This window comes from Anolis sagrei, chromosome 4, assembly GCF_037176765.1.
Source record: "Anolis sagrei isolate rAnoSag1 chromosome 4, rAnoSag1.mat, whole genome shotgun sequence".
In the NCBI taxonomy this organism is placed as follows: Eukaryota; Metazoa; Chordata; class Lepidosauria; order Squamata; family Dactyloidae; genus Anolis; species Anolis sagrei.
Window position 1 is genome coordinate 245,214,306 of NC_090024.1, and position 25,242 is coordinate 245,239,547.

A 25,242-nucleotide genomic window follows, 5' to 3' on the forward strand; every position below is an offset into this window, starting at 1 on the left:
AGAAGCGTGCCAAGAGGAAGGCGCGTCAAGCCAACCCCGACGGAGACCGCCTTCCACCTGGAAAGCAATGCCCTCACCGCGGAAGAAGATGCAGAGCAAGAATAGGGCTCCACAGCCACCTACGGACCCACAAGAATACTGGAAGACAATCATCCTCGGAAAACGAGGGATCATCTAAGGAAGGAAGGAAGGACAGACAATGCAGGGTTCTTAGCTTGGAAATAGAGACAAACACCTCTCAGCTAGAATTTGAGCACCACCTTCAGAAGCCGGAGATGAAAGGAGAAGCCTTTGCCTTTGTGTTTGTCTGTGAATCTCTGTCAATTGTATCAAGGCATGGAATGTTTCCCTGTGTTTGTGTTTATATATACTACAATCCTTTCTGAATCCCCTCAGGGAGATAGGGCGGAATATAAATAAAGTGTTGTTATTATTATTAAGGAGATATGTCTCTGCAGCAAATATGTACCTGGATTTTGTTACAGTATATGCATGTCTATGACTAAGTTTTTGTAAGGATCGTCTCCTGTGTGTGTGTGTGTGTGTGTGTTGAGGAAGAACACCTGGATAGTTGAAGCAATTAAGCTTGAACCACTCCCTGAATGGAGTATAACACGAGGAGTGTTTCTGGTGGATTTTGGGACTTACTGAACCACTTACTTCAAGACTTATTTCTTTGCACCATTGAGGAGGAAGAAGGTGTATGGATTTAATGCATAGGGCTTTGTGTGAGTTTTATTTCTGCAAATGGACTGAGTTATTTTCAAAGCTGGATATTTTTGTGAAGCTTATTTGACTCTGTTGTTGTTCATTCGTTCAGTCGTCTCTGACTCTTCGTGACCTCATGGACCAGCCTACGCCAGAGCTCCCTGTCGGCCGTCACCACCCCCAGCTCCCTCAAGGTCAGTCCAGTCACTTCAAGGATGCCATCCATCCATCTTGCCCTTGGTCGGCCCCTCTTCCTTTTTCCTTCCACTTTCCCCAGCATAATTCCCTTCTCTAGGCTTTGCTGTCTCCTCATGATGTGGCCAAAGTACTTCAACTTTGTCTCTAGTCTCCTTCCCTCCAGTGAGCAGCCGGGCTTTATTTCCTGGAGGATGGACTGGTTGGATCTTCTCGCAGTCCAAGGCACTCTCAGCACTTTCCTCCAACACCACAGCTCAAAAGCATCTCTCTTCCTTCGCTCAGCCTTCCCTAAGGTCCAGCTCTCACATCCGTAGGTGACTACAGGGAAGACCATGGCTTTGACTAGGCAATGGATCTTGGTTGCCAGTCTGATGTCTCTACTCTTCACTATTTTATCGAGACTGGACCTTGCTCTCCTCCCAAGAAGGAAGCGTCTCCTGGTTTCCTGGCCACAGTCTGTATCTGCAGTCATCTTTGCACCTAGAAATACAGTCTGTCACGGCCTCCACGGTTTCTCCCTCTATTTCCCAGTTGTCAATCATTCTTGTTGCCATAATCTTGGTTTTTTTGACGTTTAGCTGCAACCCGGCTTTTGCGCTTTCTTCTTTCACCTTGATGAGAAGGCTCCTCAGCTCCTCCTCGCTTTCGGCCATCAGAGTGGTGTCATCTGCATATCTGAGGTTGTGAATGTTTCTTCCAGCAATTTTCACCCCAGCTTTGCATTCATCCAGCCCCGCACATCCTCGCATGATGTGTTCTGCATACAAGTTAAAAAGGTTGGGTGAGAGGATGCAGCCTTGCCGTATGCCTTTCCCAATCTTGAACCAGTCTGTTGTTCCGTGGTCAGTTCTGACTGTTGCTCCTTGGTCCTTGGACAGATTCCTCAGGAGAGAGGGAAGGGGGCTTGGATTCTTCCTTGAAGGACTCTGTTACCCAAGAGTAAATTTTGCTTTTCCCATTTACTTGGCTCATTTTGCTCTTTGTGGATGAACAAAGGGCTGGGAAGTCTGGACAGGACTGCACAATTTCTGGGTTAGCTTTTGTATAACCCGCAACTGATTTCATGTGGATATGTAAAACTGTGGATAACAGTGAAAACTATTGAAATGAAGGACCTCTGGCTTAAGAACACCATAGAGATGTTTTGTGCACATCTTATTATACGCATAGCCTGAAGATAATTTTATGCACAATAATTTTTTAAAAAATATTGTGCATGGAATGACATCCAATGCATAGAGCCATTAGAAAGCAAAGGGGTCAGACACTCAAGTTTGGATTTTAGAGTATTTTGGATGTTTGGGTTATGGTTGCCTAACCTGCACGGAAAATGAGGCTAAGATTGATTTCTGTTCTCTTATTTTTGTGGTAAGAAACTAAGAAAAAAGGGCTTCACAGGGCAATTTCCACAAAGGATGGCATCTCTGTCAAGTGTATTGTCGAAGGCTTTCATGGCCAGAATCACTGAGTTGTTGTAGGTTTTTTGGCCATGGTCTAGAGGCATTCTCTCCTGACGTTTCGCCTGTATCTATGGCAAGCATCCTCAGAGGTAGTGAGGTCAGTTCAATTCTAAATGCAACTTCCTGTGTTGTTGTAGGTTTTTTCGGACTATATGGTCATGGTCTAGAGGCATTCTTTCCTGACATTTCACCTGCATTTATGGCAAGCATCCTCAGAGGTAGTGAGTTCTGTTGGAACTAGGAAAATGGGTTTTATATATCTGTGGAATGATGACCAGGGTGGGACAAAGGACTCTTGTCTGCTGGAGCAAACAGTTGAATGTTTCAACTGACCACCTTGATTAGCATATAATGGCCTGTCAGTGCCTGGAGCAAACTTTCGTTGAGAGGTGATTAGATGTCCTTGTTTGTTTCCTCTCTGTTGTTGTGCTGTTGTAATTTTAGAACAATTTTGTAACTCTAAAATTACAACAGCACAACAACAGAGAGGAAACAATCAAGGACATCTAATCACCTCTCATTGAAAGATTGCCCCAGGCACTAACGAGCCTCACCAAACAACTGCCAGGCCATCAAATGCTAATCAAGGTGGTCAGTTGAAACATTCACACCTCCCTCCAACAGACAAGAGTCCTTTGTCCCACCCTGGTCATTCCACAGATATATAAACCCAATTTTCCTAGTTCCAACAGACCTCACTCCCTCTGAGGATGCTTACCATAGATGCAGGCGAAACGTCAGGAGAAAATGCCTCTAGACCATGGCCATATAGCCCGAAAAAAACCCTACAACAACCCATCTCTGTCAAGTGTTTGCCTTGGTTGATGAATAGAAAAGCCATGATTTTTGTTACTCTTACACTCCATGAATGCAAAAGTCTGCAAAGACTTGCAAGTCTGCAGTTGGAGAAGAACTTCCCAACTCTTTTGCAAAATAAATAATAATAAATAAAATTAAACTTATACTTTGTGCCAAAGAGCAAAGTCACGGCCGTGCCCTTGATTAAAGAAAGAAAAAACAACTCTTCCCAAGAAAAAGTCATTATCGGAAAAACTCACGCTTATTTTTGTCGCTTCCTTCCCGGGCTCTTCCTGTGGAGATGCTTTTAGCTGCAGGAAAGGAAGGAAAGGAGGAAGGAGGGAGAGAAGGGAAGAAAGAGAGAGAGAGAGAGAGAGAGAGAAAACCCATTAGTTCAGCCTGAGAAAGGGAAGGAGGGGGAGAAGGAGAAAACCCATAAAACTAATTCGCACCTTGGCCTTTAATGCTGTCTTCAAAGGCGAGGAAGAGAGCGGCGGAAATTGGTGAGGAGGCAGAAGAGAGGTTTGGGGAGGGACTGGTGCTTCAAGCCATGAAAGGGAAGAAGGGAAGGAAAGAGGGCTCAAAGGAGGCTCAGACTGGGAGAAAGAGGGCCCGGGGAGTCCACCTGCTTTCCGCCCCTTTGCGGGGATTCAGAGAAGGAACTGACACTCCACATCCAGCATTCAGACATTTCCTATGCATCACAGAAGCAGAGAAAATTGGAGTTGGGAGAAGCCTCCAAAGGCCATCCAATCCAACCTCCTGTTACGCTGGAAAACACAATTCCTTTGGCCTTTCTAGCTGGCACATCACTGTGAACTTGCGCTGTGCTACTCCACTGCTGAGTATGCATGCCCAGTGTGGAACACATCTCACCATACTGAAACAGTGGATATGGCTCTTCATGAGACATGGAGTGTCTGCGCCCTATACCACTGGAGAAATTACACTGCTTAGCCGGTATTGCACCACCTGACATCCGCCGGGAAGTAGCAGCCAATAGTGAAAGGACCAAGGCAGAGACATCTCCAGCTCATCCCTTGTTTGGGTATCAGCCAGCATGTCAACGACTTAAATCAAGACATAGTTTTCTTAGATCTACAGAGACACTCGCTGGAACACCCCAGCAAGCGAAAGTCCAAAAGTGGCAGGCTCAAACCCAGAACCTCAACCAATGGCTGATACCAAATGAGAGACTCCCCCCTGGGCACACAGAAGACTGGGCGACTTGGAAGGCGCTGAACAGACTGGCCTCTGGCACCAACAGATGCAGAGCCAACCTCAAGAAATGGGGCCACAAAGTGGAATCCTCGACGTGCGAGTGTGGAGAGGAGCATACCATTGACCACCTGCTGCAATGCAACCTGAGCCCTGCCACATGCACAATGGAGGACCTTCTTGCAGCAACACCAGAAGCACTCCAAGTGGCCAGATACTGGTCAAAGGACATTTAATCAACTACCAAACTCACACATTTTGTATTTTCTCTGTTTGTTTGCTTTGTTCTGTTAGAAATGTAATATATTTGACTGGCTGCCCTGACGCGAGAAATAAAATAAATACTGTGAACTCATGTTAATTTGTTTGCTGCCAGTTTTTTTGAGCTATATGGCCATGTTCCAGTAGCATTTACACCTGACGTTTCACCTGCATCTGTGCCTGGCATCATCAGAAGCCTGTTGTAAGTGAGGCAAGTAGAGTTTATATCTTTGGAATAATGTCGAGGGTGGGAAAAATTATTTGAGAACACAGAAATGCTGGACCACTCTGACAAGCATCATGTCGAACGACACAGGAAAGCCATTGAAATCCACAAGAAGCATGTGGACAATTTCAACAAAAATGTGCCATCGCGCCTGGGGACTATAACTCTTGGTGAAAGAGGCATGGACATGACATCTTTCCCCCAGGGGATTGCTTCTTGCCCTCCTTTAGGAAAACTGGAACTCCCAAAGAACAAAACACTCTAGATAACTCAAAATAGGTTTAATTGTTCACAAAGAGTTATCCCTTCAAGGCAATAAGAGTTATCCCTTCAAGCTGGAGGTTTCAAAGGGGTAAAGGAAAATATACATGACAGTCTCTGGTTGTCTTGGGTCCAAGGAGTTTTGCAGCTGAGAAGCTTTTCCAGGTCCCTCTTTCTCAATGGCCATGAATATCGGAATAATCACAACCCCAATTCCAATAGCCTATATTTTGAAGGCACAAAGCCTTCCTCTGGTGCCAAAGAACTGATTTGAAGGTGCTTGAGACTTCTCAACATAGTCCAGGTTGATCTGAACATGAAGCATAAGTCTCAAGGGTAAGAACCTCAGAATTGGTGCTGAGAGGTAACTTAATCAAGGGCTTCAGAGCCAAGTCTCTCTCTCACGTCCATCTGATAGAAAGTTTGATGGTGGAATGGAAAAGGAAACACTATCCTGCTCTCTAGGAAGAGATGGGGTCAAACAATTGAGCAGGAGGAGCCATTCAACTGGTGCAAACAACATTGATTGACAGCCATAAATAACCAATCAATCCAACTATACATTTACAGGGTAAAAAGGCAAAATCAGGCATAATAGTTCAAATCATGCAACTTACAGTTCTACATATAGGTGGCACCACTCGCGCCGTCACAAAAAAGGAGATAATCAAAATGAGCAAAGCCTGGTTACCAGTATTAAAAACCACCAGAATCAAGACAGTAAATAATAAAAAAAACACCACTCAGAAACAGGAGAACTCTAGACAGCAAAGAATCAAGTGCCAGGCAACACCTCCCAAAGAGGATGCCTCCAGATAACAATAGCCAGGCTACCTCTATGTTGATACCCTCACTGATTGACTTGCAGCTTCAGGGCTACCTTCTTCCTTCCTTCTTCCTTCCTTCCTTGCTTCCTTCTCCCACCCTGGACATTATTCCACAGATATATAGATATAGATATACACACTTCACTTGCTTCACTGCCAACAGAACCTCTGAAGATGCCATTAGTCACAGATGCAGGCAAAACATCAGGAGAGAATTATGTTGGAAGATGGCCATACAACCTGAAAAACTCACAGCAGCCCAGTGATTCTGGCCATGAAAGCCTTCAACAACTTGTGTTCAGTTTGTGATAGAATCACAGAATCATACAATCCTAGAGTTGGAGGATACCCTAAAGCAGTGGTTCTCAACCTGTGGGTCTCTCCCCAGGTGTTTTGGCCTACAACTCCCAGAAATCCCAGCCAGTTTACCAGCTGTTAGGATTTCTGGGAGTTGAAGGCCAAAACACCTGGGGACCCACAGGTTGAGAACCACTGCCCTAATAATAATAATAATAATAATAATAATAATAATAATAATGTATCTATACCCCGCCACCATCTCCCCGAGGGGACTCGGGGCGGCTTACATGAGGCCAAGCCCGACAAACACAAAGGATGTCCAGTCCAACCTCCTTCTGCGATGAAACAATAGATCCCATCCTCGGGTGCTGCAAGAAGATCGTGCAGACAGACTACAAGCAGAGGCATAACACCATTGCTCAGATGATTCATTGGAACTTGTGCCACAAAGACCATCTGCCTGCAACAAATAAAACTTTATTTATACCCCGCCATCATCTCCCTGAGAGGACTTGGGGTGGCTTACATGAAGCCAAGCCTGACAAATACAAAGGATGTCCAGTCCAAACCCCTTCTGCGATGCAGGAAGATACAATCACATTGGCCTTTCCAGTCACTGCATCATACTGTTGGATCACATTCAGCTTGTAGTAGAAACAAAGAATCAAACATCCCTAGAGCTGGAGGATACACCAGAGGCCATCCAATCAAATCCCCATTTGCCTTTTTAACTCCTGCATCATCCTGTTGACTTATGTGACATGTTAAGACTCCTAGATTCCCTTCCAATGGGTTGTTTCTAAGCCAGCTGTCATCCCTCCTTTGTTTGTGCACTTCATTTTTATTGCCAAAATAAAAATGAAATTCCGGTGGTTAGTTTTGGCCAGTTGTCATGAATAACTTTTCAATAACTTTAAAGCATAGGTTCTTTTTATTGCAATTTCCAGTATGAGAGGGTAGGTCAGAACTTTTGCAGAACTTTTACACAAAGAATGACATTGGACATACAGACCTACAGGATCTATGCAACAACATTGGATTCACAATTGCATGGCTACCAAACAAACAAAGGGGAATTATATTTTCAATCACCATTCACATATATGTACATGCATTCATCGTCATGCATCCAAATATTATCATATCCTTTTCTCCCTCCTTGGAGAAGCAACTGTTAAGCCAGACCCTGCTTTCCTGCAGCCTGCCAAGGCATAGTTCCAAAACTTCCATAACGCCAAAACTTTAAAATGCATCCTTTCCCTAAGCACAATGGCAAGGACCAGATCTCTGTTTTCCATACAGCAGAACCTGACTCCCTGCACAAAATCCAAGACTCCAAAAGTGCACTTTCCCCTTTTCCCTTGAGAAAGAAGCCACAAAGTGTCCAGAATCATGCTTTCCCAGAGCATATCTGACACTCTCCGAATAAACCATCTCTATCCTTTCCATTGAGCAGAGAGCGGGGTGGAACAGACTCCTCAGGTCTGCCACAATTTGAACATTATTAGACTGAGTCTTTTATAGGAATATTCTGCTAATGTCATCCCTAGTTGTAAATGAATGATAGACGTCTTCCATCCTGGATCCATCTCAGTTTCCTGGCCAGATGTTGATCTTCTTGATTGGTGTTAGTCTTGTGTTGACTTCCTTCTTAACATAAGGAATGTTGTAAACATTTCCTTAACTTGAAAGAACCATTGTCATAGTTCTTATCAGAGTTTACCTTTTCAGCTGTCATTAGCAACTTTTAATTACAGTCCAGCAATCAGGTAGTTAGTCATTGCAGGCCTGCGTCTTTTACTGGTGTCTCCAAAATTATTAACTCCATCCCTACATCCTTTCATTCATTTCCACACATATATTAAATTCACATTTATCAAATCTGCACATTGAATATCTTATTACACAGTCAGCTCTTTCATATGTCACGGTCACTTTGGATCCTCATCCTGTCCTCTCACTCCCAAATATGGTGTCACTTGCAGGTTTGATCAAAACATGGCTCATTTCCAAGTGTTTCTCATGCACCTACTTTGGCGAAGTGATGTTGAAACTCTCAAAGATCAGACCTCTCTTAAAATAACAGAACTGGAAGAGACTCCAAAGGTCATCCAGTCTAACCCCCTCCTGACTTGCATGGGTGCACAATCCAAGCCTTCTCAACAGATGGCCATCTGGCTTCTGTTTTAAAGCATCCAGAGATGGAAACTTTGCTGGACTCCTGCACTCCGATGCCAAGAGTGGTCACCGGTGAAGCATGGATATTTATCAACCCAGTCATGTCCTTCGTTGCTGGGGGAAGAAAGTGTTATCACCTCCTTCTACGGCTTTGCAAATGCATGCCTTGCTTCACGCTCCAGTTCTACCAGAATGTGTCCTGCTATCTTTAATTCTCACCTTTTATAAGAAACAGAAATGCAATTTTGAAGTACAGAGCCATGCCGAAACATCTCCTTCAGAGCCTCCTCCATGCTTCCGGGGCAGAATGGCGAGACCGGGGAAGACTCCCGACAGATTCAAGAACTAATTGGATCCAGATTTAATATGCCTTCTCTGCAAAAAAGGGGACTGGCATTTGCAGGAAATAGTTTGCTCTGCCGTCTCCAAATTCCACCCAAGAAGGTGGAAAGGCTTGAAAGATAAGACATTTGGGACTGATAAAGGACTTCTCTCTGTTTTAAGGCCACTTGGGCATAATTTTTATGTATTACTTCTTAATAAAAATGTTTATATCTAGAGATTTAAGTTCGATGCTCAACAAATGCAGCCAGACACATGTAAACAGTGTAATAAGTATTACAAGAGAGGGAACATGATGCAATAGTTTGAACACTAATGCATCTCCATGGCAAACTGAATGAAGTTGAATCCCACTTGAGAACAGCCATGGCTCAATACGATGGAATCCTGAGAGTTGTAGTTCAGTGAGGCACCAGAGAGGGGTGCAGACCTTGCAAAACTACAGTTCTCAACAAGTATGGGGCATACATGTATGTGTCCAATCCTGGGCACCACAATTCAAGAGAGATATTGACAAGCTGGAATGTGTCCAGAGGAGGGCGACTAAAAGGATCAAGGGTCTGGAGAACAAGCCCTATGAGGAGCGGCTTAAGGAGCTGGGCATGTTTAGCCTGAAGAAGAGAAGGCTGAGATATGATGATAGCCATGTATAAATATGTGAGAGGAAGCCACAGGGAGGAGGATGGAGCAAGCTTGTTTTCTGCTTCCTTGGAGACTAGGACACAATGGAACAATGGCTTCAAACTACAAGAAAGGGGATTCCATCTGAACATGAGGAAGAACTTCCTGACTGTAAGAGCCGTTCAGCAGTGGAACTCTCTGCCCCGGAGTGGCCATCTGTCAGGGGTGATTTGAATGCAATATTCCTGCTTCTTGGCAGAATGGGGTTGGACTAGATGGCCCATGAGGTCTCTTCCAACTCTTTGATTCTATGATTCTATGAAAAGCTTCATGAGAACTACTACTCCTCTTGGCGTGCCCCCAGCAACAGCAAGGGTATCCCTCTGGGCAGCTAGACCAGGAAACCCCAACTGGATTGCCCTCCACAAGAGAGGGTCTTCCTCCAGGGGCAAACCAAGAATGGGCAACTTGGAAGTCCCTGAACAGACTCAGAAGTGGAATGAACAGATCAAAAGATAACCTGGCAAAATGGCCCTACCTAAAAGAATCCCACACCTTGTGTAACTGCGGAGCAGAACAGACAACTCCGCATCTGTATTCTTGTCCATTCTTCCTAGAGGACAAGCATACAGAGCCCAGAATCAGTACCAGTTAGAGCGGACTTGGGGTGTAGCAACACTGTAAAATGAATATAGTTTGACACTACTTTTAATCATAGAATCATAGAATCCAAGAGTTGGAAGAGACCTCCTGGGCCATCCAGTCCAACCCCATTCTGCCAAGAAGCAGGAATATTGCATTCAAATCACCCCTGACAGATGGCCATCCAGCCTCTGTTTAAAAGCTTCCAAAGAAGGAGCCTCCACCACACTCCGGGGCAGAGAGTTCCACTGCTGAACGGCTCTCACAGTCAGGAAGTTCTTCCTCATGTTCAGATGGAATCTCCTCTCTTGTCGTTTGAAGCCATTGTTCCATTGCGTCCTAGTCTCCAGGGAAGCAGAAAGGAAGCTTGCTCCCTCCTCCTCCCTGTGGCTTCCTCTCACATATTTATACATGGCTATCATATCTCCTCTCAGCCTTCTCTTCTTCAGGCTAAACATGCCCAGCTCCTTAAGCCGCTCCTCATAGGGCTTGTTCTCCAGACCCTTGATCATTTGAGTCGCCCTCCTCTGGACACATTCCAGCTTGTCAATATCTCTCTTGAATTGTGGTGCCCAGAATTGGACACAATATTCCAGGTGTGGTCTAACCAAAGCAGAATAGAGCATGGGGAGCATTACTTCCTTAGATCTAGTAGACACTAGGCTCCTATTGATGGGCATGACAGGTGAAATGTAAGGATTCTAGGGTAGGTGCAGTGTGCAGACAGTCTTAAATCTCTAATAAAGTGCGACTGGGACATGATGCTGGGAGTTTCCTATTCTGGAAAGCCACACTCGAACAGCCTCAAGAATTACATAAAGCCAATTTGTCAAGGTAAATCACAAATTCACCACCATCCGCCTTGTGGGTCAACAGTTATTGATTTGATCATCAATCTGAGAAGGCTAAGTTCCAGAGCTAAGATTTTACCATCTTTCTGAACGTCAGGAAGGAGGGGGCAGATCTGATCTCTATTGGGAGAGAGTTCCATAGCTGAGGGGCCACCACCGAGAAGGCCCTGTCTCTCGTCCCCACCAGACGCAATTGCGAAGGTGGTGGGACCGAGAGCAGGGCCCCTCCAGATCTTGACAACCTTGATGGTTCGTAGAGGATAATTCGTTCTGACAGGTAAACCGGGCTGGAGTCGTTTAGGACTTTATAAGTCAACACCAGCACTTTGAATTGTGCTCGGAATCCGATTGGCAGCCAGTGGAGTTGGCGCAACAGAGGAGTAGTATGCTCCCTGTACCCCGCTCCTGTTAGTAATCTGGCTGCCACACATTGGACTAGTTGTAGCTTCCATGCAGTCTTCAGAGGCAACCCCATGTAGAGAGCGTTGCAGTAGTCTATACGGGATGTAACCAGAGTGTGGACCACAGTGGCCAAGCCAGACTTCCCAAGGTACAGGCGCAGCTGGCACAAAAGTTTTAATTGTGCAAAAGCTCCCCTGACCACCGCCGAGACCTGGGGCTCCAGGCTCAGTGATGAGTCCAGGATCACACCCAAGCTGCGAACCTGCGTCTTCAGGGAGAGTGTAACCCCGTCAAGCACAGGTTGTAACCCTATACCCTGTTCGGCCTTTCGACTGACCAGGAGTACCTCTGTCTTGTCTGGATTTAGTGGCCATACTCTTAATACTAACTGCTTTTCATTTTTGCATGAGCTTTATGGGGTGAATCTCCTTCCTGGAGGGTCACTCCCAGTTGGTGAAGCTGGGGGATACCTGCTCGGACCCATGGCCTTTGACCTGTGGGCTTCTGCAAGGTTCCATTCTATCCCCCATGCTTTTCAATATCTACATGAAACCACTGGGTGAGGTTATCCAGAGTTTTGGAGTTGGGTGCCATCTGTACGCAGATGGCACCCAACTCTACTACTAATTTCCACCGAATTCCAAGGAAGCCTCCCAGACCTTGAACCAGTGTCTGACAGCTGTGATGGACTGGATGAGAGCTAACAGGTTGAAGCTTAATCCAGACAAGACAGAGGGCCCCCCGGTCAGTCGCGGGGCCAACCAGGGTATTGGGTGGCAACCTATGCTCAACAGGGTAACACACCCCCTGAAGGTGCAGGTCCATAGCTTGGGGGTCCTCCTGGACCCAACACTGTCACTTGATACTCAGGTATCGGCGGTGGCCAGGAGGGCTTTGCACAACTTAAACTTGTGCGCCAGCTGTAACCATACCTCGTGAAGTCTACATCTACATGAAACCTCATGAGCCATCCAGTCCAACCCCATTCTGCCAAGAAACAGGAAGATTGCATTCAAAACATCCCCAACAGATGGCCATCCACCCTCTGTTTAAAAGCCTCCATAGGAGGAGTCTCCACCACACTCCGGGGCAGAGAGTTCCACTGCTGAACATCAGGAAGTTCTTCCTAATGTTCAGGTGGAATCTCCTTTCCTGTGGTTTCCTCACTGCAGCGATACAAATGCCGGTTGCAAAATCCTCCACAAAATAACACAGCCTGATTGAAATCCCCAAACCTTCCCTTGCCCTTATTTGGTCCTTATCTGTTCCTGAGCGAAGAATGACAGAGAAAGAGAAAGGAGGAGAAAAGAGAAAGCGACAGCTGTTTTCCAAGCAAGATACCAGAGACAAAAAGACCCCCCAGAGAGAGCTAGAAAGAGAGATGGAGTGAAGGATAACGGAGGATAAGAAGCCACAAGACACAAAGAACACCGGAGCATGGAAGCAGAAGGCGTTCGGGAATGCTATCGGATTTTGGGAGAGACAGAGAAAGGGAGAAAACAACGCCCCAGAGAGGGAGAAGGGGAGAGGTTGGCACTCTTCTTACTGTTTTCCTCCCAGTTTGGTGGGTGGGATTTCAATTCCCAGCATCCATCTATGACAAGGCTTCACTTGGCTGTGGGTTCTGAGATTTGGAGTGCAACACTGATGGAAAGTATTCCCAAAAGGCATGGATCGTTTATGTCCAAGGTAAATGAAGAATGCCACACATGTGGGTCTTTTCGATGCAAGAAATGAACTAGAGGAAGAGAGGAAAAGCAGGAAAGAGTGAAGAGGAGCACAAGAAGGAGATGAAAGAGAAGAAGGGTGCGAAGGATTGAGGAGATTAAAAAAAAGAAAATGAGTAGAAAGGAGATGAAAGAGAGGAAGATAAGGAAGAGAGAAAAGAGAACAAGGGTGGGAAGGATTGAGGAGGAGAATAAAAATAAAAATGAGGGGGAGAAAGAAGGAGGATGGATAATGAAGAGAGGAAATAGAAGAAGGTTGGAAAAGATTAAGGAGGATGGAAAGGATTAAGAGAGAAAAAATAATGAGGAGAGGGAAGAGAGGAAGAATAGGAAGGATTGAGGAGGAGAAGAAAGAGGTGGAAGAGGAGAAATAAGAGGAGAACAAGTATGAAAAGAGGAAGAAGAGGGAAAAGAATGGAAGAGGAGGAGGATGGGAAAGAGGAAGAAGAAGAGGAGAAGGAAGCAGAGGAGAAGAGGAAGGAGAAGAAGGTGGGAAGGATTGAGGAGGAGAATAAAAAAGAAAACGAGGAGGAGAAAGAAAGAGGATGGATAAGGAAGAGAGGAAAGAGAACAAGGTTGGAAAAGATTAAGGAGGATGGAAAGGATTAAGAGGGGGGAAATAATGAGGAGAAGGAAGAGGAAGGATAGGAAGGATTGAGGAGGAGAAGAAAGAGGTGGAAGAGGAGAAATAAGAGAACAAGCATGAAAAGAGAAAGAAGAGGGAAAAGGATGGAAGAGGAGGAGGATGGGAAAGAGGAAGACGAAGAGGAGAAGGAAGCAGAGGAGAAGAGGAAGGAGAAGAAGGTGGGAAGGATTGAGGAGGAGAATAGAAAAGAAAATGAGGTAAAAAAAGGATGGAAAGAATGAAGATAAGGAAGAGAGAAAAGAGAAGAAGGCTGGAAAAGATTAAGGAGGAGGAGGATAAAGACGGGGAAGATAATGAGCGGAAAGAGTAGAAGCATAGGAAGGATTGAGGAGGAGAAGAAAGAGGTGGAAGAGGAGAAAAAAAGAGGAGAGCAAGCATGAAAAGAAAAAGAGGAGGGAAAAGGATGAGGATGGGAAAAAGGAAGAAGAGGAGAAGAAAGCAGAGGAGAAGAGGAAGGAGAAGAAGGATGGGAAGGACTAAGGAGAAAGAGGAAGAAGGAAAAGAAAGGGAAGAAGAGGTAGATAAAGAGCATTAATGAACAGGAGGAAAGAAAGAGAACTAAGAAGAAAGAAAAAGCAGAGGAGAGTGAAGAAGAGCCCAAGAAGGAGATGAAAGTCAAGAAGGATGAGAAGGACTATGGAGAATAAAAGGAGTAGAAAGAGAAGGAGGATAAAAAGGTTGAAGAAGAGGAGGAGAATAATGAGAAGGTTGGAAAAGATTAAGGAAGAGGACAATGAGGAAGAAGAGGGGAAGTCAAGGAAGAGAGGAAGGATAGGATGGATTAAGGAGGGGGAGAAAGGGGTGAAAAAGGAGAAAAAAGAGAAGGAAAGCAAACAGGAAAAGAGAGAGAAGAGGGAAGAGCATAAGAAGGATGGAGGAAGAGGACAGTAAAACGGAAGAAGAAGGAGGTGAAGGAGAAGGAGAGGAGGAGGAGGAGAAAAGGAGGAAGATGAGAAATTGAAGAAGGATGGAAAGGATAGAGAAAAGGAGGAGAAGAAAGAGAAGAAGGTTGGAAAAGATTCAAGGGGAGGATGATGAAGAAGAGGGAGGAAGACAAGGAAGAGAGGAAGGATAGGAAGGACTGAGGAGGAGAAGAAAGAGGAGAAAAAAGAGAAGGAGAGCAAGGAAGAGGAGGAGGAGAGGAGGAGGAGAAGGAGGAGGAGGAGGAGGAGGAGGAGGAGGAGGAGAGGAGAAGAGGAGGAGAAAGAGGAGAAGGAGAGGAGGAGGAGAGGAGGAGGAGAGGAGGAGGAGGAGAAGGAGGAGGAGGAGGAGGAGGAGAGGAGGAGAAGGAGGAGGAGAGGAGGAGAAGGAGGAGAGGAATAGGAGGAGGAGGAGGAGAAGGAGAAGGAGAAGGAGAAGGAGGAGAAGGACAGGAGGAGGAGGAGGAGGAGGAGGAGGAGGAGGAGGAGAAGGAGGAAGATGAGAAATTGAAGGAGGATGGAAAGATTGGAGAAAAGGAGGAGAGGAAAGAGAAGAAAGTTGGAAAAGATTAAAGGGAAGGAGGATGAAAAAGAAGAGAGGAAGACAAGGAAGGGAGGAAGGGTAGGAAGGACTGAGGAGGAGAAGAAAGAGGCATAAGAGGAGAAGGAAGAAGAGGAGAGCAAGAAGAAAATGAGAAAGAAGAGGGGAAAGCATGAGAAGGATTAAAGAGAAGGAGAAGGCTGTGAAAGAGGAAGAAGAGGAGGAGGAGAAAGCAAAGGAGAAGAGGAAGGAGGAGAAGGATGAAGAGGATGAGAGAAGTGGTTGCCTTTGCATGGGGAAGCGCTTTACCTGGTTGGAAGCCCAGCTCTGCTTGTCTGTCCAGTCCCGGTGGGTGCGGACATACCACCACTGGATCTCCAGGGAGTAGGAGGGGGATCCGCTCCCGCGGAAGGAGCAGGCCATCTCCACGTCCTCCCCAGCCCGGGCCGTCATGTCGTGCGGGGTCTCTGTGAAGAAGGCTGTAAGGGAGACACAGAAGAGGCACAATGTGGTTGTGGGTCCAGAAAAAAGAGGGTCTGGGTAAACTGGGAACTATCTCTCAGTCTGTTTGTCCTTGTCTTTGTTGCCCTGTACCATCTGCCAGATGGCGATCATTCAAAATTTGAATATGAGGAACCATTCCCAGTGGCGAAGTGGATTAAACCCTAGTGTTGGCAGGACTGAAGACCGACAGGTTGCAGGTTCGAATCTGGGGAGAGCATGGATAAGCTCCCTCTGTCAGCTCCAGCTCCCCATGCGGAGACATGAGAGAAGCCTCCCACAAGGATGGCAAAACATCACAACATCCGGGCATCCCCTGGGCGACATCCTTGCAGATGACCAATTCTCTCACACCAGAAGCCACTTGCAGTTTCTCAAGTCGCTCCTGACATGCCGCATTGTCATAGGATGTCTATGTCCTACATCACTGGAGAAATTATACTGCTTAGCTGGTATTGCACCACCTGACATCCGCCGGAAGTAGCAACCAATAGTTAAAGGACCAAGGCAGTGAGATCTCCGGCCCACCCTCTGTTCGGATATCAGCCATCACGCCAATGCTTTAAATCAAGAAATAGTTTTTTAAGATCTACAGAGATACTCGCAGGAACACTTCAGCAAGCAAGAGTCCAAAAGTGGCAGGCTCAAACCCAGAACCTCAATCAATGGCTGATACCAGATGAGAGTCTCCCCCCTGGGCACACAGAAGACTGGATGACTTGGAAGGTGCTGAACGGACTGCGCTTTGGCACCACGAGATGTAGAGCCAACCTTCAGAAATGGGGCTACAAAGTGGAATCCTCGACATGCGAGTGCGGAGAAGAGCAAACCACTGACCACCTGCTGCAATGCACCCTGAGCCCTGCCACATGCACAAGGGAGGACCTCCTTATAGCAACATCAGAGGCACTCCAAGGGGTCAGATACTGCTCACTTCTTTGAAGGCTCCTTCTTTGGAGGCTTTTAAGCAGAGGCTGGATGGCCATCTGTCGGGGGTGCTTTTAATGTAATTTTCGTGTTTCTTGGTAGGGGGTTGGACTGGATGACCCACCAAGTCTCTTCCAACTCAAGGATTCTATGATTTTAGTATCATATGTGGATCATAATAAATTGTGGCAAGTTCTTGGTGATATGGCATACCAAATCACCTTACCTGTCTCCTGAGGAATCTGTATCAGGACCAAGGAACAACAGACTGGTTCAAGATTGGGAAAGGCGTACGGCAGGGTTGTCTACTCTCACCCAACCTATTCAACACATCATGCGAGGATGTGCGGGGCTTGACAAATGCAAGGCTGGGGTGAAAATTTCTGGAAGAAACATTAACAACCTTACATATGCAGATGACACCACTCTGATGGCCGGAAGTGAGGAGGAGCTGAGGACCACCTTGATTAGCATACACACCTAGCTAGTTGAGACATTCACACCTAGCTCCAGCAGACAAGAGTCCTTTGTCCCACCCTGGTCATTCCACAGATATATAAACCCTTTTTCCTAGTTCCAACAGACCTCACTACCTCTGAGGATGCTTGCCATAGATGCAGGTGAAACGTCAGGAGAGAATGCCTCTAGACCATGGCCATACAGCCCGAAAAAACCTACAACAACCCAGTGATTCCGGCCATGATAGCCTTCAACAAAACAATGGTACAAATCTCCCGTACACACGGCTCCAAGCCAAGGCAACAGAAGACAGGCTTTGTCCTACAAATGTCCAAGTCTGGGGTGAAATTCCATCTCTCCCCTTGCGTTCTTGTGCAATTAAAAACCCGGGACGGCCGACCAATTACAGAGATCCTCCAGCTAATGAGTGATCCCCTTTCAAATGATTAATCAATTAGCCAATTAAAATAAATGCTACAGTTACTCAGTGCAGGTGTTATCTTGAGAATATGCAATTAAGACGGCAATTGCTCTTGACTAAATAACACAGACAAGTCGCCTATTGTTGGGGAAATCATCTTCAGCGTGTCGCTGCCGCCAGAGAGAGATGGAGAGATGCAAGGGAAAGATGGGAGATAGGATTCCTCCGGCAGCGGAAGTGGCGCCTCTGAGTCGCTGTTCAACGCCCAGATCCTCTCGCATGACAACAACAACAGCGCAGAAACCCCAGGACCCTTGCTGTTGTGTGCCTTCAAGACATTTCCGGGACACAAATATGCCATTGCTGCCACAGCCAAATAATAGTGATGTGTGAGATACAAAGAGCTGAGATCTTTGCTCGTGCTCATATGGTGGAAATGGTGGACACTCACTGGAACACCTCAGCAAGTGAGAGTCCAAAAGTGGCAGGCTCAAACCCAGAACCTCAATCCATGGCTGATACCAAAGGAGAAACTCCCCCCTGGGCACACAGAAGACTGGGCGATTTGGAAGGCGCTGAACAGACTGTACTCGGGCACCACGAGATGCAGAGCCAACCTCAAGAAATGGGGCCACAAAGTAGAATCCTCGACATGCGAGTGTGGAGAGGAGCAAACCACTGACCACCTGCTGCAATGCACCCTGAGCCCTGCCACAGGCATAATGGAGGACCTCCTTGCAGCAACACCAGAAGCACTCCAAGTGGCCAGATACTGGTCAAAGGACATTTAATCAACTACCAAACTCACACATTTTGTATTTTGTCTGTTTGTTTGCTTTGTTTCTGTAAGAGATGTAATATAATTGACTGGTTGCTCTGACATGACAAATATACGTATGTATATATATATATATGTATATATATATATGGTGGAAATCTATATGGTAGGCCCTTGGTGTCTCCTCACAACCTCTGAGGGTAACTAGCTCCCATAAGCAGCCTGGCCACAGATCTTTGGACCAATGCTAGTCTCCGGGGCGTCTTCAAGGGTAGCCCCACATAGAGTGTATTGCAGTAATCCAAACTCATCGGTGTGCATTCAGAAGAAGATCTACAAGCCACTCTAAACACCTTTGCACAAGCAGACAAGAAGCTCGGCCTGTCATTGAACATCGAGAAAACCGAAGTGCTCTTCCAGCAGTCACCAGCCAATCCCTCTCCAATGCCAGAGATACAGCTTAATGGTGTAACATTAGAAAATGTGGACCATTTCCTCTCCCTTGGCAGCCACCTCTCCACCAAAGTCAACATCGACACTAAAATACAACACCGCCTGAGCTCTGCGAGTGCAGCATTTTTCTGAACGAAGCAGAGAGTGTTTCAGGACCAAGACATGCGTAGGGAGACCAAGGTGCTTGTTTATAAAGCCATTTTCCTCCCAACCCTGTTACATGCCTGCGAAACGTGGACTGTCTACAGACGTCACACTCAACTCCTGGAACGATTCCATCAACGCTGCCTCCGGAAAATCCTGCAAATCTTTTGGAAAGACAAGCAGACAAATGTTGTTGTGCTGGAAGAAGCAAAGATCACCAGCACTGAAGCGATGGTCCTCCGCCATCAACTCCGCTGGACCAGCCACCTTGTCCGGATGCCTGACCACCGTCTCCCAAAGCAGTTGCTCTATTGAAAGACCCAGGGGTGCATCTACACTGCAGAATGCATTCAGTTTGATAGCACTTCAAGTGTCATCAGTCAGTGCTATGGAATTATGGAATTGTGGGAGTTCTAGTTTGGTGAGGCACCAACACTCCTCAGAGAATTGTGATCCACAAAGGTCCCTTTTCCAGGCTCAGCCCTGGAAGCAACTTCTTGGTTTTCTCTCCCCAAATGACTGCCTGGAAGCACTAGTTCAGGTGCCTGCTTCCCTTTGCTTTCCATGCGCCATCAGTATTCCCCTCCTCGCCTGCCTCCCTCCTTCTCATCTGTCTCAGGAGTAACATGACAGGTGCGGAGCAGAAGACTCCAAAGGCCAGATCTGCCTTGATCAGAAATGATCATCTGTCTCTGTTCCAGGAGCAAAATGTGGTTTCACCTCTGTTCCCTTTCCGTCTGCTAGAACTCTCCTGGGAAGCAGGGAAGCCCAAGGAAAGGGAGCCAGGGATCCCCATTGCAACAAACATACATACATATCAAATCCTTTAGGATTGGGAAGGGTACTCCCTACAATTCAGGCATGCTTTCATTGTATGCACCTGTGAGATTCTTTCAGTGGTATACATTGGGCATCCATGTACTAGTATGTGCTGAACAAATATATGTTTTATAATTTGGACTATTAAAACAGTGCTGTTTTAATTAAATTGGGTTTTTGTTGGGTTCATCTCTGCCTCTTTAAAGGCTGAGCCCTGGCAACGTGGCATTTGGATATGGTTTGGGTTTAAATATAACGGAACAGACATCATTCCTTATTGTAGTAGAGGCGTGGTCCAACTTGGGCCCTCCGGGTGTTTTGGACTCCAACTCCCACAATTCCTAACAGCCGGTAGGTTTTTGTTTGGTTCATCTCTGCCTCTTAAAAGGCAGAGCCCTGGCAATGTGACATTTGGATATGGTTTGGGTTTAAATACACCAGGATAGGCATCATTCCTTACTGTAGTAGAGGCATGGGCCAACTTGGGCCCTCCAGGTGTTTTGGACTCCAACCCCCACAATTCCTAACAGCTGGTAGGTTTTTGTTTGGTTCATCTCTGCCTCTTTAAAGGCAGAGCCCTGGCAACGTGACATTTGGATATGGTTTGGGTCTAAATACACCAGGATAGGCATCACTCCTTACTGTAGTACAGGCATGGACCAACTTGGGCCCTCCAGGTGTTTTGGATTCCAACTCCCACAATTCCTAACAGCCGGTAGGTTTTTGTTTGGTTCATCTCTGCCTCTTAAAAGGCAGAGCCCTGGCAACGTGACATTTGGATATGGTCTGGGTTTAAATACACCAGGATAGGAATCATTCCTTACTGTAGTACAGGCATGGGCCAACTTGGGCCCTCCAGGTGTTTTGGACTCCAGCTCCCACAATTCCTAACAGCCGGTAGGTTTTTGTTCATCTCTGCCTCTTTAAAGGCAGAGCCCTGGCAATGTGACATTTGGATATGGTTTGGGTCTAAATACACCAGGATAGGCATCATTCCTTACTGTAGTAGAGGCATGGGCCAACTTGGGCCCTCCAGGTGTTTTGGACTCCAACCCCCACAATTCCTAACAGCTGGTAGGTTTTTGTTTGGTTCATCTCTGCCTCTTTAAAGGCAGAGCCCTGGCAACGTGACATTTGGATATGGTTTGGGTCTAAATACACCAGGATAGGCATCACTCCTTACTGTAGTACAGGCATGGACCAACTTGGGCCCTCCAGGTGTTTTGGATTCCAACTCCCACAATTCCTAACAGCCGGTAGGTTTTTGTTTGGTTCATCTCTGCCTCTTAAAAGGCAGAGCCCTGGCAACGTGACATTTGGATATGGTTTGAGTTTAAATACACTGGAACAGGCATCATTCCTTACTGTAGTAGAGGCATGGGCCAACTTGGGCCCTCTGGGTGTTTTGCACTCCAACTCCCACAATTCCTAACAGCCGGTAGGTTTTTGTTTGGTTCATCTCTGCCTCTTTAAAGGCAGAGCCCTGGCAACGTGACGTTTGGATATGGTTTGGGTTTAAATGCACCGGGATAGGAATCATTCCTTACTGTAGTACAGGCATGGGCCAACTTGGGCCCTCTGGGTGTTTTGGACTCCAACCCCCACAATTCCTAACAGCTGGTAGGTTTTTGTTTGGTTCATCTCTGCCTCTTTAAAGGCAGAGCCCTGGCAACGTGACGTTTGGATATGGTTTGGGTTTAAATGCACCGGGATAGGAATCATTCCTTACTGTAGTACAGGCATGGGCCAACTTGGGCCCTCTGGGTGTTTTGGACTCCAACTCCCACAATTCCTAACAGCCTACCGGCTGTTAGGAATTGTGAGAGTTGAAGTCCAAAACACCCAGAGGGCCCAAGTTGGTTCATGCCTGTACTATATCGTCCAAACCCATCTCGATCTATCCTTGTGCCCTAGCCATACTCCTTAATCCATCTTGGCTCCCTTTTCCCTTCCTTGGGACACAACGGAGGTGGATTCCGCCCTTCCTTTTCCACTTGGGAGGCCAGCAAGAAGAGACTCCGCTGGGTTCCTGACCCAGCTTGGAAAGTGAATTATTATCAGGCTAGACGGAGCAGTTAATGCCTTTAATGTCTCTCTCTCTCCGTCCCTCTGGATGCCTGGAAATCCCATAGACTTATCACTTTCCTTTAATCCATTTTAGCAGGGGAGTGCCGGAAAAGGCCGAACGCAAGGGCACTAATGAGTCCCCAGTCTCTCTGCTGCCTTGGCAAGAAGAGGCTCTCTCTCTCGCTCTCTCTCTCTCTCCTCTCCCTGTCCATTCATCGTCCTAAGGAAAAAATAGAAATGCAAGAAACTTCACCTGCAGAAGGAGAGGGAAATTCAGGAGAATGTCCTAGGAAGCTGGGTGAAATCAGCAAAACATTGGGCTGAAAGTTCTTGGATGCTAGCTTCGTCATCATTATTGCAACAGATTCAGTTAACTCATGACCTGGTTTTACTAGCCTCATCCCCAGCATGCAATAATCTTGAGGTCCATCTACACCAGTGTTTCTCAACCTGGGGGTCGGGACCTCTGGGGAGGGTCACGAGGGGGTGTCAGAGAGGTCACCAAAGACCATCAGAAAACACAGTATTTTCTGTTGGTCCTGGGAGTTCTGTGTGGGAAGTTTGGCCCAATTCTATCATTGGTGAGGTTCAGAATGCTCTTTGATTGTAGGTGAACTATAAATCCCAGCAACTACAACTCCCAAATGTCAAGGTCTGTTTTCCCCAAACTCCACCAGAGTCCACATTTGGACATATTGAGTATTCATGCCAAGTTTGATCCAAATCTATCATTGTTTGAGTCCATAGTCCTCTCTGGATGTACAACTCCAAAACTCAAGGTCAATGCCCACCAAAGCCTTCCAGTATTCTCTGTTTGTCATTGGAGTTCTGTGTGCCAAGATTGGTTCAATTCAATCGTTGGTGGAGTTCAGAATGCTCTTTGATTGTAGGTTAACTAAAAAATCCCAGCAACTATAACTCTCAAGTGACAAAATCAACCTCTCCAATCCCACCAGTATTCAAATTTGGATATATCAGGTATTTGTGCTAAATTTGGTCCAGGGAATGAAATTGCATCCTGCATATCAGATGTTTACATTACAATTCATAGCAGTAGCAAATTTACAGTTATGAAGTCGCTACAAAAATAATTTTATGGTTGGGGGTCACCAAAACATGAAAAACTTTATTAAGGGGTTGCGGCATAAGGAAGTTTGAGAACCACTGATCTACACGGTAAAATTAATATAGTTTTATAACAGGTTGCAGTGAGTTTTTTGGGCTAAGCACCCGATTATCAGCCAGCTCACTGCTGACCTAAGCAGTTCAAAAACAGCTTGAGCTGTAAGTAGAGATATTAGGTACCACCAAACAAGCAGGAGAGGTGTTTTATGACACCATAAAGAAAAAGATCTGAAAATGCCCAAGGACAGAAGGAAGAAGTCCTGGTGGCTTTTCGTCATAGAGGATGGAGCAACAGCACCCCCTGTGGCTGAATTCGAGCACAACCTCCAAGGCACCAAAAAGCTGGATGTCGACACAACACAACATACCTCCTTTCTGTTCTGTCTATTGAATGTTTGCCATGTATGTGTACTGTGATCTGGCCTGAGTCCCTTTGGGGAGATAGGGTGGAATATAAATAAAGTATTGTTGTTAATATGCAGATGCACACAAACTATTTTCTAATTGGTTGTAACCAATTGGATTCAAGGTGTTGATAAAGGGTACCTAATAGCTCTTGCCCATGTGCAAAGTCCATTCTTTTTTGGAAAATAGGTTCTAACAGTCCCAAAAGCTCTCTGTTGTGGAACATGGCTATTTCCCCATTTGGATGTCTTTCCACGATCTCCACCCTGCACCCACCGCAATTTCTCTTGCAATGTTATCTGGAAGCCTTCCTCGGGGAAACTGCTTTAATTATCGAGTTTAAGGAGCAGACATCGTCGGCGGTTGCCCTGGGGTCCCAAGCCAGGTCCAAATTACTCAGAACACAATTAAAACCCGCTCCTTGGGATGAGAAATGCAGCCGAGGAGCCAGCCAGGGGCCTTGATTGAATCAAGCCTCCTTTTCTCCTTCGTCAGGCTTTAATTGGGAAGCCACGCTATTCATTAACCCCAGGGCTTGGCCTTCCAAATGTACAGACACAGCAAGGCGTGCGTCCGTGTGCAAGTGCGGATTGCGGGGAATTGCAAACGCTTGGAAACACTAGACTAACCACACAATTATTACGTTGCGTGTACACTGTTGGATGGATACTCTTTGATGACCAGTTAAACTGCCTTGGCTTAATGCTATGGGATCCTGGGAGTTGTAGTTTGGCAAGGAATCAGGGCTCTTCAGCGGAGAAGGCAAAAGACTAGGTGAAAGCATTGGGCAACGGCAATTAATGTGGCCTAGTTCACACTGCATTCGTTCTATGGTGATGGAAGGAAGGAAGGGAAGGAAGAAGGGAAGAGAGAAGGAAGGAAGGGCAAAAGGGAAGGATGGAAGGAGAAAGGGGCGAGTGAGAAGGAAAGAGGGAAGGAAGGAAAGACAAAAGGGAAGGAAGGAAGGAAGGAAGGAAGGAAGGAAGGAAGGAAGGAAGGAGGAAAGGGTGGAAGGGATGGATGGATAGATGGAAAGAAGGAAGGAAGGAAGGAAGGAAGGAAGGAAGGAAGGAAGGAAGGGCAAAAGGGAAGGATGGAAGGAGAAAGGGGCGAGTGAGAAGGAAAGAGGGAAGGAAGGAAAGACAGAAGGGAAGGAAGGAAGGAAGGAAGGAAGGGAGGGAGGGAGGGAGGGAGGAAGGAAGGAGGAAAGGGTGGAAGGGATGGATGGATAGATGGAAAAAAGGAAGGAAGGAAGGAAGGAAGGAAGGGAAGGATGGAAGGAGAGAAGGGAGAGTGAGAAGGAAAGAGGGAAGGAAGGAAAGACAGAAAGGAAAGAAGGAAGGAAGGAAGGAAGGAAGGAAGGAAGGAAGGAAGGAAGGAAGGAAAAAAGAGAAGGAAGGAAGGACGAAAGGGAAGAATGGAAGGAAAAAGGGGAGAGTGAGAAGGAAAGAGGGAAGTAAGGAAAGACAAAAGGAAAGGAAGGAAGGAGGAAAGGGTGGAAGGGATGGATGGAAGGAAGGAAGGAAGGAAGGGAGGGAGGGAAAAAGAGAAGGAAGGAGAAAGAGGGAGAGAGGGAGGAAAGAAGGAAGGAAGGACAAAATGGTGGAAGGCAATGGAAGGAGGGAGAAAGAGGGAGGGAAGGGATGAAAGAGAGAAGGAAGGAAGGACAAAAGGAATGGAAGGAGAAATGGGGGGAGAGGGAAGGGAGGAAGGATGAAAGTGTGGAAGGGAATGGAGGGAGGGAGAAAGTGGGGAGGGAGCAAAGAGAGAAGGAAGGTAAGGAAGAACAAAAGGGAAGGATGGAAGGAGAAAAGGGGAGACTGAGAAGGAAGAAGGAAAGAGGGAAGGAAGGAAAGACAAAGGGAAGGAAGGAAGGATGAAAGGGTGGAAGGATGGAAGGAAGGAAGGAAAGAGAAAAGAAAAGAGAAGGAAGGAAAAAAGGAAGAGAAGGATAGAAGGAAGGAAGAGGAAGAAAAGGAAGGAAGGAGAAAGAGGGAGAGAGGGAGGAAAGAGGGA

The 25,242-nt window shown here is 46.4% G+C and overlaps 1 protein-coding gene across 1 annotated transcript in view; it reads right to left on the reverse strand.

Annotated features, from left to right (window-relative positions):
• VSTM2L (V-set and transmembrane domain containing 2 like) overlaps positions 1–25,242 on the reverse strand; it is a 116,564-nt gene that overhangs the window by 28,743 nt on the left and 62,579 nt on the right. The window contains exons 2-3 of the mRNA XM_060771813.2: positions 15,437–15,606; positions 3,425–3,475 (exon numbers count right to left, since the gene is read on the reverse strand). Coding sequence (XP_060627796.1) covers positions 3,425–3,475; positions 15,437–15,606 — 221 coding nt within the window. The remainder of the gene's footprint in view (positions 1–3,424; positions 3,476–15,436; positions 15,607–25,242) is intronic.